Below are 16088 nucleotides of genomic sequence, written 5' to 3' on the forward strand. Positions count from 1 at the left end.
TCTGATAAGTTTTCTTACATTTGGGAACCTATTCTTTCTTTTGTTAATTCTTTGGCATCCTTGGAAGATTAATTTAATCTGATTTAATTTAATTATAGGGAATGATATTGCTAACCATGTCTATTTTTTAGGGTTCCTCTTATGCCAGTTTATTTTACATTTTTATTTATTTATCTTATTTCATTTATTTATTTATTTTTTGTTGTTGTTTTGTGTGTCCTGTATTTTATTTATTTGTCCTATTATTGTCTTCAGTCAGAGTTTGACTGGTAATTGGTACTTACTTTGGGACCTGTTTATAATTACGTATTTTGCAGTGTGTGTGTTTTGGGGTGTTTGTTATGTTAAGTTTGTGTCCTTATTTATTTTACTTGTTTTTTTTTGTGTGTGTGCGTTAAAATATAAAACGGGGTAAGTATTCTGTCGAATCCTTTAAAAAAATGTTTATTGTGTAATATGCATTACATGGACTAGTACCCAATGAAGAAACATGTTAAAAAAAAACACCTGTAAATACATGTTTTAATTTGAAAGAGTCAAGAAAAGGGCCTTCAGCCTGCGACCAGCAGCTCGGATCTGCGGCTGAAACCATCAGCTCCTGCGGCTGCTACAGCCACAACTCATTCTCACAAGTCCCCACCTTAAAGCAGAAAGGAGAAGAGTTGGAGAGAGCGAGGAAAGAAAAGGGAGGGGGTAAACCGGTTCAGCAGGTATCCGGGGGCCGAACCCGCGCTACCTCTGCCTGTTGTCACCGTTATTTCTGTGGCGCATGCGCGCTGCGCCCCGTTTCCTGCTTTTAAATGAGTACCTGTGCTGCCTTTCTGACCCTCCTCCCTTTACTGCGTGTTTTTTCTCTCCCTCTTTTCATTTTTCTCCCCCACCCACTCTCTGTCTCTCTCCGGCTCCCGTTATTTGGCCGCTGCGCGGGATGAGAGTTTACCTGTCCGCGTAGCTCACCTGAGCCGACTCACCTGTCCCGAGGCGAGGGACGCTTCCGCGGCGCTGGCAACTGAACCCGGGGGAAAGGAAAGGAAAGGAAAGGAAAAGCGGGACGAGGCTTGCGAAACGAGGAGAAAGGTGCAACTCCTTCTCTTTTTTTTTTTTTTTTTTTTGTCCTCCCACGTTTCCTGCTTTTTACCTGCGTAAAAGTTTGGAGCGCATCGGGGAGCAATGCCGAGGGCCTTTCTGGTGAAGAAGGCGAATGTGTCGCCGGGGAAGCGGAACTGGAGCGAGCTGCCGGACCACGAGAGGGGAGACGTGTATGTCCCAGGTGAGTCGGGGGAGTCGGGTCGGGCTGCAGCGGGATCAATAAATAAACAGCGCCGTCGCTGCATGTGCGGCGGTGCGTTCAGGCGCGCGGCTCGGGCTCGGCCAGGTGAGTCGGTGTGGCAGGTGAGGAGGATGAGGGGGTGAAGGTGGGATTGTAACGGGGCGATCAGAGCCTCCGAATAACGGAAATCACAGCCGGCCATGCACAGAAAAGAAAAGTCACTTTCCCGCATCAGAGGGTTCAAAGCTGCATATCAGGTTTGGGTTTGGACCTTCATTGGTAATGTGTTTTATCTTTATCTGCGTCAACAGCAGATCCGGGATCTGTGTCTGATTACTTAATTGCTCAGAGCTTAAAAAAGGGCAACTAAACCAGGACAAAAGGCGACGTCCACGTCTCTGTTTTTTATGATCAGGGCCTGTATATGTGCTCGGTACCGTCGCTCCTCGGCGACCTTCAGCCCCTGATTGCTGCTTCCTTGTTCAGCTCTGCGGTTATAAAAGTCCTCACGCAGCCGGCGGAGCTGCTGCCAGTCTCGCACATCCATCTGACAGTGGCGTCAATTCAGTCAAAGCTAAGGTATGGCAAGGTTAAACAGAACTTAACTAGAGTATCAATCAACACGTCCAGCAAATACTCATCACACAAGTCTGATATAGCTTATCTGTGTGGTCAAGAAAACTGGAACTTTTTCAAATGCAGTCTCGCTCACTGCAAAAACTCAAAATCTTACCAGGAATATTTGTCTTATTTCTAGTTAAAATGTCTCATTTTTAGTCAAATAATCTCATTACACTTAAAACAAGAGTCATCACCAGAAAAATAACTTGTTATTTGACCATTTTCACCTGTTTCAAGTAAATTTTCACTTGAAATAAGTAGAAGTGGGACAAGATTTATCTTCTTATACAAGAAAAAAAATCTTGTTCCACTGGCAGATTTTTCTACTTATTTTAAGTGAAAATTTACTTGAAACAGGTGAAAATGGTTATTTTTGAGTCTTGTCTTAAATGTAATAAGAAAATTTGACATTTTAACTAGAAATAAGACAAAGATTTTGAGTTTTTGCAGTGTATAATAAATAGTGAAATCAATCATGTTGTTCTGATTTGCATTTGTAGTTATTCTATATGTATTAAGTAATACAATAATCAATACAAATAGACACAGACTAATTCCATAAATGTATTTAAAAAACAAACATTTACATTTAACCCTTGAAGCCAAGGTGTGGCGGCTGCCATACCTTGCCATACCCAATTGACGCCCCTGCCATCTGACCCCCACCTTTTAATTATTTTTATTTCCCTTTTTTTCCTCCATATGAACCTTTTTAAATAAGCTTTGACATGATAACTGATGTGAATAGGCTAACGGGCCCCTGAGGGCCCCTGGCCCGCTGTCACATCCGAGCCCGACGACATCCACTTTACCGACTTTACATTTAAATGACAAGGAGAGGGAGTAAACTTACCCCCCTCCGCCCCCCAAAACCCTCCTGTCCCCCCTCTTCCCGAGAACAATCCCCATTGTTGCCGTCGGCGGAGTTTTTATTGTAACACCACGCGGGTATCAGATAACGAGTAACGGACTACACCCTAAACACATCTCTCTCCCTCTGCTTCACACACTCCCTTCCCCCCTCGTCCCCTGCTCTCGAGTGTGTTTGCCTCTCCTCATCCCATCACCGCTAACTTTTAATCATTGACTTCTACATCCTCCTCCTAAGGGTTTGAAACCGGAACACTCTTACCAAGTTAAACCGGGTGGGGGTTATTTAAAACATGTTCAAAAACATTTAACAGTCTCCAGAAAAACGGAGAGCTGATCCACTAGTGGATCCGCGTCTCTTGGTCTTTTTTGGAAGCGTCTTTACGCACCGGACGGTAAATGCATCTTTGGAGAGTATTTAACAGGGTTTCGCACTTAAATTTGGTCTGGATATTGATTTATGGTTTCTAATTAGTGCTGACTCCAAATGAAAAATAAAGTGACTAAGTTTGAAAGGACTAAATGTAACAGTTTGCCCTGCAGGTGAATCATCCACGGCGTGCGCCAGCGCGTAATTACGCGGAGTTAACGCTCTCTATCAAAGCCCAGCAACGGTCTTTCTCTGGTATGTGCCGTTACTCGATGGTCCCGACTGGCGTGTTTTTTCACGCACACAAAAGAGCGTAACTGTCGATCTGAAACGCACAAACACACTCGCAGAGGAATGCTAATTGTCCCAGAGACAGGCGCGTTGGATGCGTTAATGAGACACCAGATACCACCGGCCCTGACAGCTTTCTGAGTAGGTGTATGACGGCGTGCAGGTTTGGTTTTATCTGTAATCCACAAACATGTGCCAGGGCCTGTTTCTGAAGGGCCATCAGTCTTGAGTCTCGAGTCTGGCCCAGTCCTCCCCTTGCTGGAGTCCAGAAATATTCATCTTCTTTTTCACAATATTCTTCTTTAAAGATGTAAAAACTGTGTTTGAGTCCAACTTCAGGACAATGGCGTTTATATTTATTTATGTAGATGTGGGCTGCAGTTTTGAAACAGGAAAACCCCAACCAAGACTTTTAAATTTGCTAATTATTTTTGTCGACAAGAATATTTAGGACATGTCAGGTATTTAAAAAAACTAAATATTCTTGTCCGACAAAATGAATAAGCAAATTAAATCGTAAAGCCATGGACAAAATCAACATTATTAAATCCAACTAAGACTGTTAAACATTTAATTTTCAAATATAAAGGATATAATAAGTCTCTTCTGAACAAATCCTGATGCTCACTGTCAGACGGAGAGCTTCTAGAACTGTTCACCACGCAGACACATCTAGATGGACCTGCTGACAGTCTGGACAATCAAAAGGCCTTTTACAATTCAGTTTGTCCAACTTGGATTCAAACCACATTAAGAAGTGGTTTCAAACATGATTCAAATCAGTCAATAGCATGTCGCGTCATTTGCAACTGGACAACAAGTAACTGCTTCTAGTTACAAAACAGCAGAGTAAAAGTTGTACACAAAAGCCTCCCAGGCACTTCCTTACAGCCTGTGAACTGTGACATCACAGATCCAGATCAGAGGGTCACCTGTCTGGGTTTGGCGTCTCTATTTTTAGCCAATTTCACAACTTGCTTCTGTTACTGATGGAGTGAGTCAGTGTCTCATAAGAGGCCCAACCCCAAGAAGAGAAGGGGGTGGAGCTAAGTACAGGCACAAACTCCACCCCTTTTAAACCTGTTCCTCTGAACAAAGCTGGAAAATATACTTTGGTACTGTATTCCTGTTGTATTTGGTTACAAGTGTGCCGCAGACATTAAAATAATACCTCAAGAGGCCATAACATGTCACCTTTCAGCTCTTTAGATTCAACAGTGTCCCTTTTTTTGTGGCTGATCCCACATCTGAAGCTCTCCGAGTAGAATATTATGTAACTTAGTATAAAGATAGAGCGGAAAAAGTGTGACTAATGGTTTAACAAGGGTCACGTGTGCCAAACTACCGCTTACTCACCATCTCAGACACTTTAGAGCAGGAGACAAGCTGAAAGGAAGCTAACTAGCTCCTACTTGCTTTGTTGAGGAAGTTAATGATCATGACTCGTCAATATTCCCAAAGTCGTCCAGGATGAGTTTAGACGCTTTATTAAGTCGGCTGAGTTCTGTTTTAAAGCTGCTGGGAAGTTGAGGTTTATTTGATGGAGGGGGGGGGTGTAACGGACCTTATGGCAGCCCGCTGCTGGGGACAATACACCTTTAGCAAACACACACACAGGCCCTCGCTCAGCGTTTGATAAGGTTATCTGCTGATTGTTGACGCTTTCACGCAGAAAAGCGGCATTAAAGGGAGAGGAAAGGACTAGAGGAGCATTCAAACCACACGACTCGTCCCTGCTTTCTCTCCCTCTGGACAGAGGGAGAAGGCTTATGTGGGAACCCCCCCCCCCCTTCCTGCAAAGACACACACACTTCATTCATTGGTGAAGGCAGAAGGAGGGGTGAGCAAACAATGCCAGATGAGATTAAATGTCCAGCGAGCTGCAGTCACCACAGAGACTATCGCCACATACAAGTCATTAAATTGACTATATGACATTTCAGGGAAATTTGCTCGGCCGCTCCGCCGGCTGTAGAGATCCCCGTCGATCCTCTAATGAAACACTACACCCTCAATTATTCACCACTTTTACGTGCGTCATTAACCAGGAATATGTTGTTAGTCCTCTTAAAACCAGCTATTAACACTTACATTTTTTGAAAGAAAAGGATATAAAACCTCCTCGTTGATGTTCACTGAACTGGCACTGCAATCAAGATATATATTTACACATTTGTAGTATTCTACTATAAATATAACTGTACTTCCCGCGCTGCTTCAGTCTGAGCTGGTCTGGGTCCTCTGGACTCAGCTTTGATTGACAGGGGGGCGGGTTCAGCAGAGATAACGGCCGCCGGAGGCCGTTGGACAGATATAATTACAACCGATGTCCAGGAACAGAGACGTCGGCAGAGCAGCCGGATTAGTATAAACGAAGGATACCAGAAATATTTGGAGGTGGAGCAGCCGCCCGTAACCTTGGTGACCCATGGTAGCAACACCGCAGCCATCTTTGTTGCATTCTTCAGAAACCCCGCCCCCGGACCGTCGTGATTGGTTTGGTGTTTTCTGCACGGTTGGACATGGGTCTGTTTGACTCGGGGCAGACAAGTCATACAGTCACGGTTTAAGTGAGGCGTTCAGAGATGAGGCGAACTGTGACATCACAGACCTGGATCATAGTAGACTGATGCAGCTGCTCCGCCGGTAGCTCGGCCCAGCGTCCCGTCACGCTGCATGTCCTGTACTCTGGGCACCTTCCTTAGCTTTTACGAGCAGTTTCAATACTTATTAACGTCGTGCACAGTACTTGGCACCGCTGATTAAAAAGTGAACAATACTTTTTTACTCCGTTGATGCGAGTCGCAGGCCTTTTGGATTCTGGTGCCGCTTGGTGAGGTGAGATGTACAGTAGTTCCAACTTCAGGAGGCCTTGAAGCTCAAACGTCTGACCAGGAACTCATGAATCATGACGTCCAAGTGTAACTCTCATAATAGGTATTTAACTTCGGCATTATTGTGAATGTTTCCTGGTTATTTACTGGACGGGTTCAGGAATGATCTCCAGACTAGGGCTGGGGATCGATTCAAATGTCAAGATTCGATTCCGATTCTTAAGATTCAGAATCGATTATCAAGATTTGATTCGATTCCGATATCGATTTGGGTTAGTGTTATTAAAACGTTTTTTTGAGCTGTTGCATAGATCCAGGGCAGCAAACAGAGATAGGGCCGTATGAAATCTGTTTTATTTTTTCCCACATTCCGCTTAAAATTTTTTTTAAATTTTTTTGGGTCTATTTCGGTTTTAAATTTTTGAGAATTTGGTTTTTAGCATTTTATGCAAATGTAACCCCAAGACGGTATATAAAGTAATGAAATATAGACAGTTTATGCAATTATAACTGAAAACGTTAGTGTTTTCATACCATTAAACATATTTAAAGGCAAAAACATGGCACCAGTTATTCTTGTGTCAAACACAACATTCCTTTTTTGGGCATAAACAAAAACATACCAAAAGTTGTAACGTAATGATGAAAAAAAAAATCGATCTTTAGACATACGAATCGATTTTTAGGAATTAATATGAGAATCCATTAAGAATGGGAAAAATCGATTTTTTTTCCACACCGGCCTACTCCAGACCTTCTCCAGCTGATGTGTCGATGGACCTCCATGAGACCTGGAGAGGGGAGGTAAAACAAGCACCGAGGCCTCATACCGTTAGCTCTTCAGGTTCACACATGGGCTGTCATGTCCTTTCATCTTTAAAGCTGGATGCGAGGCCTTATTTGCATCCACATTTGGGTTTTATCAGACGGAGGCCGAGCACAGTCAACTGATTCGTTGTCCTCGCCGAGGCCAACAACACCTGCCTCTGACCTGAACACACACACCTGCATGTCGGTTATTCACCGCTGCCTTTTTCTGTGGCATTTTGTAATGTTCTGCTTACTCCCACACACACACACACACACACACACACACACTCACACAGCCGAGGATTGTTTGAGGAGGGTGTCGAGCCGGTGCTGCAAGCCCGTCTCGTCGAGCGAGTCCAACTACAGTGGCGTCCCCGTGTGTCTACAGGCGTGTGTGTGCGTGCAGGAAAACGGCGTGTTAGACAATAGCACAAACGTAAGCGTGCCCACGCCCAGGAGCACAAACACATATAGACATATTTAACGCTGCAGGTTTGATAATTGAGCGATTGTGTAACTGAGAAGCTCGTTGAGCAACCGAACAGAGATCCAGTCTTCCAGCACAATTACCCCGTCTGCCTCCTCCTCCTCCCTCGTTCTGCTCCGGAGCCAACCGCAGCGTTTACATAATCACCTCCCGCTGATCCAAAAACGTAACCAAATATTGTGGAAATGATATAAAAGATGAACAAAATGTCCTGGACCCCAAAAGCGGAAAAGTAAACATTTATTTGTATGTTTTGACCACTGTATCAAAAACGATCCTGTAACTTTACTTTGTCTGAAAATACTCAATTTAAACGTCCAGGGTTTTGACATCACAGATCCAGAAGAGAAGACATCTCTCTCTCTCTACTTCCCATCATACTTGCTGTACCTCAGAAGTGAGAAGTGCACATTTAGCACCGATTTCCGATGAGGCACATTTTGCAAAGAGGGGGCGGAGGGAGCTGCGTAACTCCGCCCCCTGAGATCTTGTCCCGTTCTTCTGTTGCATTTGAAGCAAAGACCATCACCAACATCTTATTAAGATCTCAGGGTACTAATGATGAGAATATTATCTGTACATACTCTTTATGCTCGGATCTGTTGCTTCTGTTTATTTTCGTATGATGATAAAGCGTTACGTGATGTAATCATCACGTTTATTATCATATTTTTATTTGAGGTTTGAGAAAGATGATGGTCAACCAACTGAAATAGTATTTTATTTTTCACTCTTGTTGTTATTGTTTACAGTATTTTCTTAAGAGCTTCTGTAGGAGCTCATCCTAAAACAATATTGACTAAATCCGCTGGTTCCAACAACAATGACAGTTATTTAAACCTCTCGTGTTCTGAACGGTGTAGGCGGCCTTTTGTTATTTATCTGAATATGATCAATGTTTCAGACGTCATTTGAACAATCCTGCCAGTATTTACCACATTGGTCTGAATTGTCGTATTTGTTTATTTTAAATACAAACGTAGGTTTCCTGTGGAAGCCCTACCACAGACGTATACAGCACAACAGCTCGCATTTCAAACATGTCTTTACAACTCTGTTCATAGCAGCTCGTTTAAAGGGTGGAGTCAGCATCTCAACTTGACTCCACTCCTTCTGTGGGCGGAGGGCCGTTTTATAAATGGTGTGCAGCAAATGCAACATAATGTGAAGTTTAATTAAATATGAAAGATGGGACACCCCTCCTCTGACCTGGACCTCTGATGTCACCGTACCCTGCGATCCGAACCTAGTGACTTATTTTCAGACTTAGTTGGCCTCGATGTTGTGTTACCTCAGCGTTTTTAAGCTGGAAGTCACCATAGCGACCCAAACGTATACTTTCCAGCTCGGTATTTCATATTTACCCCTTTTTTAGTGGACACTGGAGCATTTAGGATCTTTGTTTCTTATAGGTTTGTAGAAACCACAACGGGATACTGGACTTGCGCTCATCATTTGGTTAGAAACTCAAATCCAGCCGTGAGCTCATGCAGTTTTCAGGAGTTAACCAGAGGTAATCACTCGTCCCCTCCCTTCCTCTAGTCTCCATCTTCCCCCCGGTCCTGACGACGGAGGCCGAAGCCAGCCCTGCTGAGGCCGCACCTCTATGCCTCACCACGCACTCGCTGCAGGACGCGTCGGCCGAGCTGCCGTCTAGCACGGTCCTCGGCCGACATCAAAGCCCAGCGGCGTCGCCGCAGGGGTGGACGGACGTCAGGAAGAGATCTCCGGCCAGCTCCACGTACATCCGGGCCAAGATGAAGGTGAGAAAAACAGAGAGAATGGTACTGGCCTCTTGACACAAACTGGGAAGGTAACTGTAGCGTGAACATCTCTCTCTCTCCTCCACAGGTGACTACAGGCGAGTTGCCCCCCGACCTGGCTCCTCCACCTCTCCCTCTTCCCCCCATCCCCTCTCCGCCACCTCAGCCATCACACGCGCCTGTGATGCCAGCCGCCCCAAAGCCCACCCCTGCCCCTCTGGAGGCGGTCTCCATGGTGACGGGATCAGCAGATCAGAGCCAGAATTCATCAGCCACAACAACAGGGTTGGATAAGTTTGTGTGCCAGGTAGGGCGCTAGTTGAATTATTTTAACTTTTTTTAAATGTAATTTCTTTAAGACTGGTAGAGTAGTATTCATGCAGCGTGTAATTCATAAAACCCTCGTCGGCGCCGAGACCCTTTCATCTGTGAGCTCCCTAAACCTGCTCTTTAGTAGTTTCTACCACTTATAGTTTAAGGATTTCTTTTTTAATTGCAGGTTTTAACTTTCCGTAGAACAGTCTACTGTTCAAAGTTAGTTTTTTGACACAGTTCAACCTAAAAAGGCTCGACCGTCCTCTGATTTACTCGTGTTTCTGCTCCATTCAGTCTCCAGTCAGAGGCAGCGGCCCATGATAGGGCCAAGACGTGTATGACTGCTCTTAATTTGATTATCCACAAAATTAAAAACCCCCAATCCCCTCTATTTCTCGAGCTTTACTTTTATTCCACCTGAGCATAAAATATTATTACGAGTTCATCCTTGAAAACTCTTACAAACATCAGTCTTGCGTTTTTGCAGCTTTTGCGTTGGCGGAGCCGGACCTGGTTCTTGTCAGCCGTCCAGTCTGGATTGTTTCAGATCTGAGAAGCTTTAGTGCTGTGGTGTATTTTTTTTTTTGTAGTAGTAGGTAATTTAAAATGCTTTTACCAAAAAGAGTGGGAACAAGCAGTTTTAATGCAGTAAAACTAATCAATCAAAGAATGAAAACAAAATACAGATCAGTCCTATTTGTTTCACTTTCAGTTGAAGAAAAAATTTATTTACTGGGTCCCAACTGTTTTGTTCTATGAAGGTATTTTTACAGTTTTTACAGTAAAGTACTATTTCTGGAGACATTCTTAGTTCAGGGGTGCCAATATGCAGTTCATCCAATCTACAGTTGCAGGTCCTGATGCTTAAAGAAGCCAAGAAATGGATCTTTAAAAACTGGTGTGATGGGGATTGTCAGCAAACACGGATTTAATCGGGGCTAATAAACGTGAACTGAATGTAGAGAAGCAGAAAAACCCTTTTAAAGCTTAACGAAGGTTGATGGAATCTTGTTGTTCCTGCCCTCCTGTGCAGGTCTGCCAGAAGACCTTCCAGTACCAGCGGATGTTGAACAGACATCTCAAATGCCACAACGACACCAAGAGACACCTCTGCAAGTTCTGCGGCAAGGGTTTCAACGACACCTTCGACCTCAAGAGACACGTACGCACACATACAGGTAGCTACGCACTTCCACGTCCAAACACGCCGAGTCGCCGCAGCGCCACGCAGGACGTCCCGTAACGGCCGTCTCTCTCCTCTCCCCCTCTGCAGGCGTCCGGCCGTACAAGTGCACCCTGTGCGAGAAGGCCTTCACGCAGCGCTGCTCGCTGGAGTCCCACATGAAGAAGATCCACAGCGTCACCCTGAAGTACGCCTACAAGGAGCGGCGCAACAAGCTGTACGTGTGCGAGGAGTGCGGCCACACGGCGGGGGCGCAGGACGAGCTGCTCGTCCACCTGCACGCGCTGCACCCAGACAGCCAGCTGCTCAAGGGCAAGGCCGGCGCCAGGAGGCTGGGCGGCGGGGGGGCCGGGGGCTCCACGCCCAGCTCCCCGCAGGAGGGCGACAGCGACGACACCACCGGATCCTCCGGACAGTAGAAGACGGAAACATCCGGACTATCGAGAATAAGCTGAGGAGGGACAGATGTTGACTCCTGATGGAGACAGACTGCATAGCAACCGGGGAACGCAAATCCTTTTGTATTTACTGTTTAAATGTGTATATTTATGAATGTATGAACTTGGATTTTGGGTTAATACCATGTATATCAGTTGTTTATTTGATAATGCACCAAAGAAGGCCAAGTGATTCAGAGGTTCTGCAAAAATCATGACCATCTTTGTCCGGTTCAGTTGTCTAAGTTGTTGTTTTGTCTCGTCTTGTTTTGGCCCGTTTGTGTATTTTTGTGTGGGATTGTACTACCTGGGGGATTCTCTGTACAGCAGAAAAAAATACCTTTTTCTATGAAAAATACTTTATTCATTAAAGGGAGTAATATATTACACAAGTTATTTTGCAGCAGACTTCGTTTTTAATCCTTGCAACAGTGGAAAGAGTTTACTGTTGAGTCCCTGAAGGGGGGCGTTTAAGTATCGGTGCGTAATGGGGCACGTTTTCATGGCTGAAAGTTTAAAAAGCAATAAATAAAAATGGAAATGTACTGATGAGCAGATACAGAGCTTTCCCTTTCCCTTTAAATGTCACCGTCACTGCTCAGAGTCTGAGAGGATATGTGCATTTTACTTTTCCAAAATGTATATGAGGTGATACTTGAGAATTAATAATTAAATCAATCGCAAACTTACAGGAGACGTAAGACCTTTTGACAAAAGTTTAGACCATTTCCTGATGTCTCAAGGAAACATCTGGGACATTTGAACTCGGTAGAAAAAACCTGCTTTAGAAGCTCATCAGAGTGTCCAATCAGACGCTGGACTCAGCTCAAGTCCCGCCCCCTTTCTGTGACATCATAGATCTTATAGCTACTGACTGTATCTGGCAAAGCCTCTAAGAATACTCTAAAATGTAATTATGTCTCAGACATGGTGTTGATGGGCTCCATACAGACAAGCTGAGGCCATTTAAACACTACAAATGACTCATTTGCAGAGGCATCGCCTTTAATCTTGCTGTCTGTACATGTTGACTTTGAAATGTCAAATGAATGTCAATAAGCAAAAGGAGGAGAGACCAGGACCTCCGCTCTCATAGAAAGGGATCAGTACTTAGATATTCATGACAGAAAAGGAAACTTCTACAACTGAGGCCATGAACTCTTCTAGTTTCTAATCTATTGACAGCAGTTTACATCAGTTATTTACCTTCAGGGACTTATAACAAAGTGGGGGCGACCAGATGGAGATGCAAGCAGTCCTTTTCCTGCACTTCCTCCTCACACAAAGTTAAATTTACCTCTGTTTGTCTATAGTGACCCTATACACACTACAGGTCAGAGGAATCACGTGCATCACTCCTAACATAAATAGAACAAAGAAAAACCTGTAAAGAAACCGTCAAATATTGCAAAAAAAACAAGGTGGTTTTTCAGATGTCTCGATAATCCAGTTTATTGCAAAAGTGCAACAGAAAAACCTTTTGTGCGTTTCCAGCTGTTTCTGGCCTCATTGATACGCTGTAGTTGTGCTGTAACGATGTGTAATCATTATGCACTGATGCAGCACACAATGTTTTCCAAATCTAAGGATGTTTCCGTCCATCTTCGTCGAAGAAGAAGACCCACGTTGTCTTTGTTTGGAAGAGAAGTCTTGCAGGATGAGATACGGAGCGTTATGCTCATAACAATGCAAACGTTGAGCCCCCCGCAACAGTTCCTTTGTTGCATATCCAGAGTTTTGCTTTTTTTTTGCGTAAACCGTGATGGAAATCCATCTGTAGAGGCTTGACTTGACTCCTTTCCTTTCAGAGCTAACCCAACAAAGCAAACCAACGCTTGAAAACCACTCGTGAATGAATAAATCGACCCAAAGGGCCATGAGGTTACTTCAAATCCATTCAGGTGAATGTAGGGCAGCGCGGTGGTGTCCTGGTTGACGTTATCACTTCACAGCGAGAAGGTTGTGGATCAAAACCCACATCAGAGAAGTTTTTCTCCATCTTCCTCCTGCAGTCCTCGAACGTGAAGGAACATCTAGGTTTCCTCGTCCCTGCAGGGCCCTGTGACGAAGGACTGGGGACCCAACCCTGGTCGTGTCCTCTACACCGGCCACAGCTGGGGGAGCTTCCCACCCACCTGGAACCCTGAACGGGGTCTCACCAGACCCTTAAGTGATGCTCGTTCCCCACGGATCGGGAAAATGTCTTCCTCGATGGTAGAAGTTTATCTTCAGTGACTTTTCCTTTAGAAGGAAAAGTTGATTTAAACAGCCGACAAAATTCCCCTCACCACCTAAAAGACTCATTAAATCCCTTTGTTAGTGGTCGAGGGCTCAGGTTTCTGATTTGATTTTTCCTCGATTGTGCAGCTGCTGACGAGGAGAAAACTCAAAAGTAACGCACCTATCGCACATAGCTAGAAACTATGAGATGTAGCTTAAACAGTTTATGAAAAACTGTCTTTCTGGAGTTTCCTTTGAATGTGCTGAAATGTCTTTCATTTCTGACTTCAACTCTTTCCTTCACACAGCCCCCCTGCTTTTCTGCTCTTACTCTCTCATTTTGCTACCATTCCCCAAGCTTTGTACGGTGTGTGTGTGTGTGTGTGTGTGTGTGTGTGTGTGTGTGTGTGTGTGTGTGTGTGAGAGTGTGTGTGAGTGTGTGTAAGTGTGTGTAAGACAGGCAGAGGCCGCAGCTGAAAGGGTGAGGTTGGATTCCTGGTCTCTGTCGAGTCTTGTTGGAGGATTCCTGCAAGCTCCCCTCAGCCCGAGGAAACACACAAAGAGAAGGACTCAGGTGACAACGGGATAACGGTCTTGGGAGTTAACTGACACAGCCCGAGTCTGGGATGTTGGAAAGTTGTTTTCTTTAAACAACACCTTTCATCAAAAGCTATTTCGCAACAATTAAGTCAAACAGAAATATGTAGTTCTATTAAAGCTGTGCAACATTTTTTTTAGACTTAGTTTTTTATAATGTTTCCAGGAGGCCGATTGGGTTTTTAGTTTATAGATCTTCTTTGTCCACTTTGTTAAACCTCTAACTTTCTCTCTCGCGTCACAATAAGGTTGTTATTGGGATTTTAGGTGAATTTTTTTCACGTGTCACAAAGACATTTGTGCTTCACTCTCTAAGAGCCATCATTTATTTACTACGTTTGTCCAATGCCAGGACGGACATCTGGTTTTCTTCCTTGAAGCCACTGCACAAGTACACGAACTTGCAGTTCGTGACATGGCCGCTAGGGCCTAGCTCCAAAAGTAACTTAATCTCCACTGATCCTGATGTTAAAATGTCCAACTTTGCAGCATAAATAAACATATTAACAACCTGATTCAGGAACTGGTTTAGACACGTGAAACTCGAGGCCCGAGGGCCAAATCTGACTTGCCACTTAATTTACTTCTGACCTGTGAGAACATGCAAACATAATTATGTACATGCAACACAATTCTACATTGTTGTGGAGATATGCATGGACCACAGTGACATGTCCCACAATACATCTTGGTTTTGTTGTCTAAATTACAACGGCATCTCCCCATCTAACCAAAATGAGGCTCTTCCCTTACATGTTTTTGGTTTAAATCATGGATTTGAACCCAAAATGTCAAATATAAGAGAAACTTATGAAGAGGTAAGATCATTCAAAGATAGAAGGAAAGAAAAAACATGTTTCTAACTAACAGATAAGCTGTCAATAATTTTTGTACATGAAGTGTTCGCTAAACCTCTGCAATGGTACCGGTATATATTGAAGTAGTCTTCCAGCTGGTGCACAACCAGCCTTTTGGCTGTAATCATAATGCTGACGTGGAGTGTGATCAGAGACTCACTGATCTAGTTTTAAGACTTAAGTGCAGGCACATGCAGAGGGGGGGGGGCTTGGCGGAGGGGGCTAAAGCACCCGCCCCCTTGGCTCAGATGCTCAAAGTGCCATTCTGTCAAAGGCCTTTTTTTTTCAAAGGCTTTAAAAAAAAAAAGATTTCCATTTTCAAGTGTGGACCTATCGTGCCATTCATTCACAAATATTATCTAACAATTAATAATGATTCAGCTCTCCATAATCACCTCACTAGGGGAGAATATTCATGGTAAATTGAAAGTTAAGTGGGATAATGAAATGGGAGAGACAATTCCAGATGGTATATGGGAAGAGGCTGGGCGTAGGGTGAATGGCACGTGCACGTTTAGCCTTAATCCAGTTTAAAATCTTACACAGGACGCATTACTCTATGGACAGATTGGCAAAGATATTTGACAATATGGATGAAAATTGCAGTAGATGCCATAGTGCCCCTGGAACCTTAACACACATGTTCTGGTCATGCCCATCCTTGAACTCATTTTGGTTTGGAGTAAAACAATATCTTAAGTAACAGGAATAGAATGTCAGCCTAATATGTTTACCTCAATTTTTGGAACCAGGCCGCTGGATGGTCTAAGGATGTCTAGGTTCAAAGATGTAATAGCCTTTTCAATGTTGATAGCCAAGAGACACATTTTTTTACACTGGAAATCTTCTTGTCCACCAAAATTATCTGTATGGATGACTGATCTAATGTTGCATCTAAAATTGGAAAAGATAAAATACACACTAGGGTCCAATGATTGTTTTTATAATATTTGGAATCCATTAATGAAATATTTTGAAAAGCTCAACACACTTCCTGAGAGTCCCTGAGGGTAAAGCATGGAGATCTGATGGCCAAGACCTACAGAAATAAAGCACATAAATCATTAGCCTTCTTTTTTTTCTTTCTTCTCTGTATGCTAGGAATACGTGTACATATATGCATATACATTTGTTATGGCTGTTTTGTTACTCAACTTTTTTTT

The 16088-nt window shown here is 43.8% G+C and overlaps 1 protein-coding gene across 1 annotated transcript; it reads left to right on the forward strand.

Moving 5' to 3' along the window:
* The first annotated feature begins 829 nt into the window (after nt 1–829).
* ovol1a (ovo-like zinc finger 1a) lies at nt 830–11659 on the forward strand. The gene is made up of 5 exons (XM_061709749.1): nt 830–1270; nt 9096–9316; nt 9405–9623; nt 10665–10809; nt 10905–11659. The coding sequence occupies exons 1-5, from the start codon at nt 1171–1173 to the stop codon at nt 11231–11233; spliced, it is 1014 nt and encodes a 337-aa protein (XP_061565733.1). The 5' UTR covers nt 830–1170; the 3' UTR covers nt 11234–11659.
* The last annotated feature ends 4429 nt before the right edge of the window (nt 11660–16088 follow it).

This window comes from Cololabis saira, chromosome 20 (assembly GCF_033807715.1).
Source record: "Cololabis saira isolate AMF1-May2022 chromosome 20, fColSai1.1, whole genome shotgun sequence".
Classification (NCBI taxonomy): domain Eukaryota; kingdom Metazoa; phylum Chordata; class Actinopteri; order Beloniformes; family Belonidae; genus Cololabis; species Cololabis saira.

Coding starts and splice junctions, on each gene's coding strand:
- ovol1a (XM_061709749.1), top strand. CDS start 1,171: ATGCCGAGGGCCTTTCTGGTGAAGAAGGCGAATGTGTCGCCGGGGAAG. Junction 9,624..10,664: donor TGGATAAGTTTGTGTGCCAG/GTAGGGCGCTAG, acceptor CCTCCTGTGCAG/GTCTGCCAGAAGACCTTCCA. Junction 10,810..10,904: donor ACACGTACGCACACATACAG/GTAGCTACGCAC, acceptor CCCCCTCTGCAG/GCGTCCGGCCGTACAAGTGC.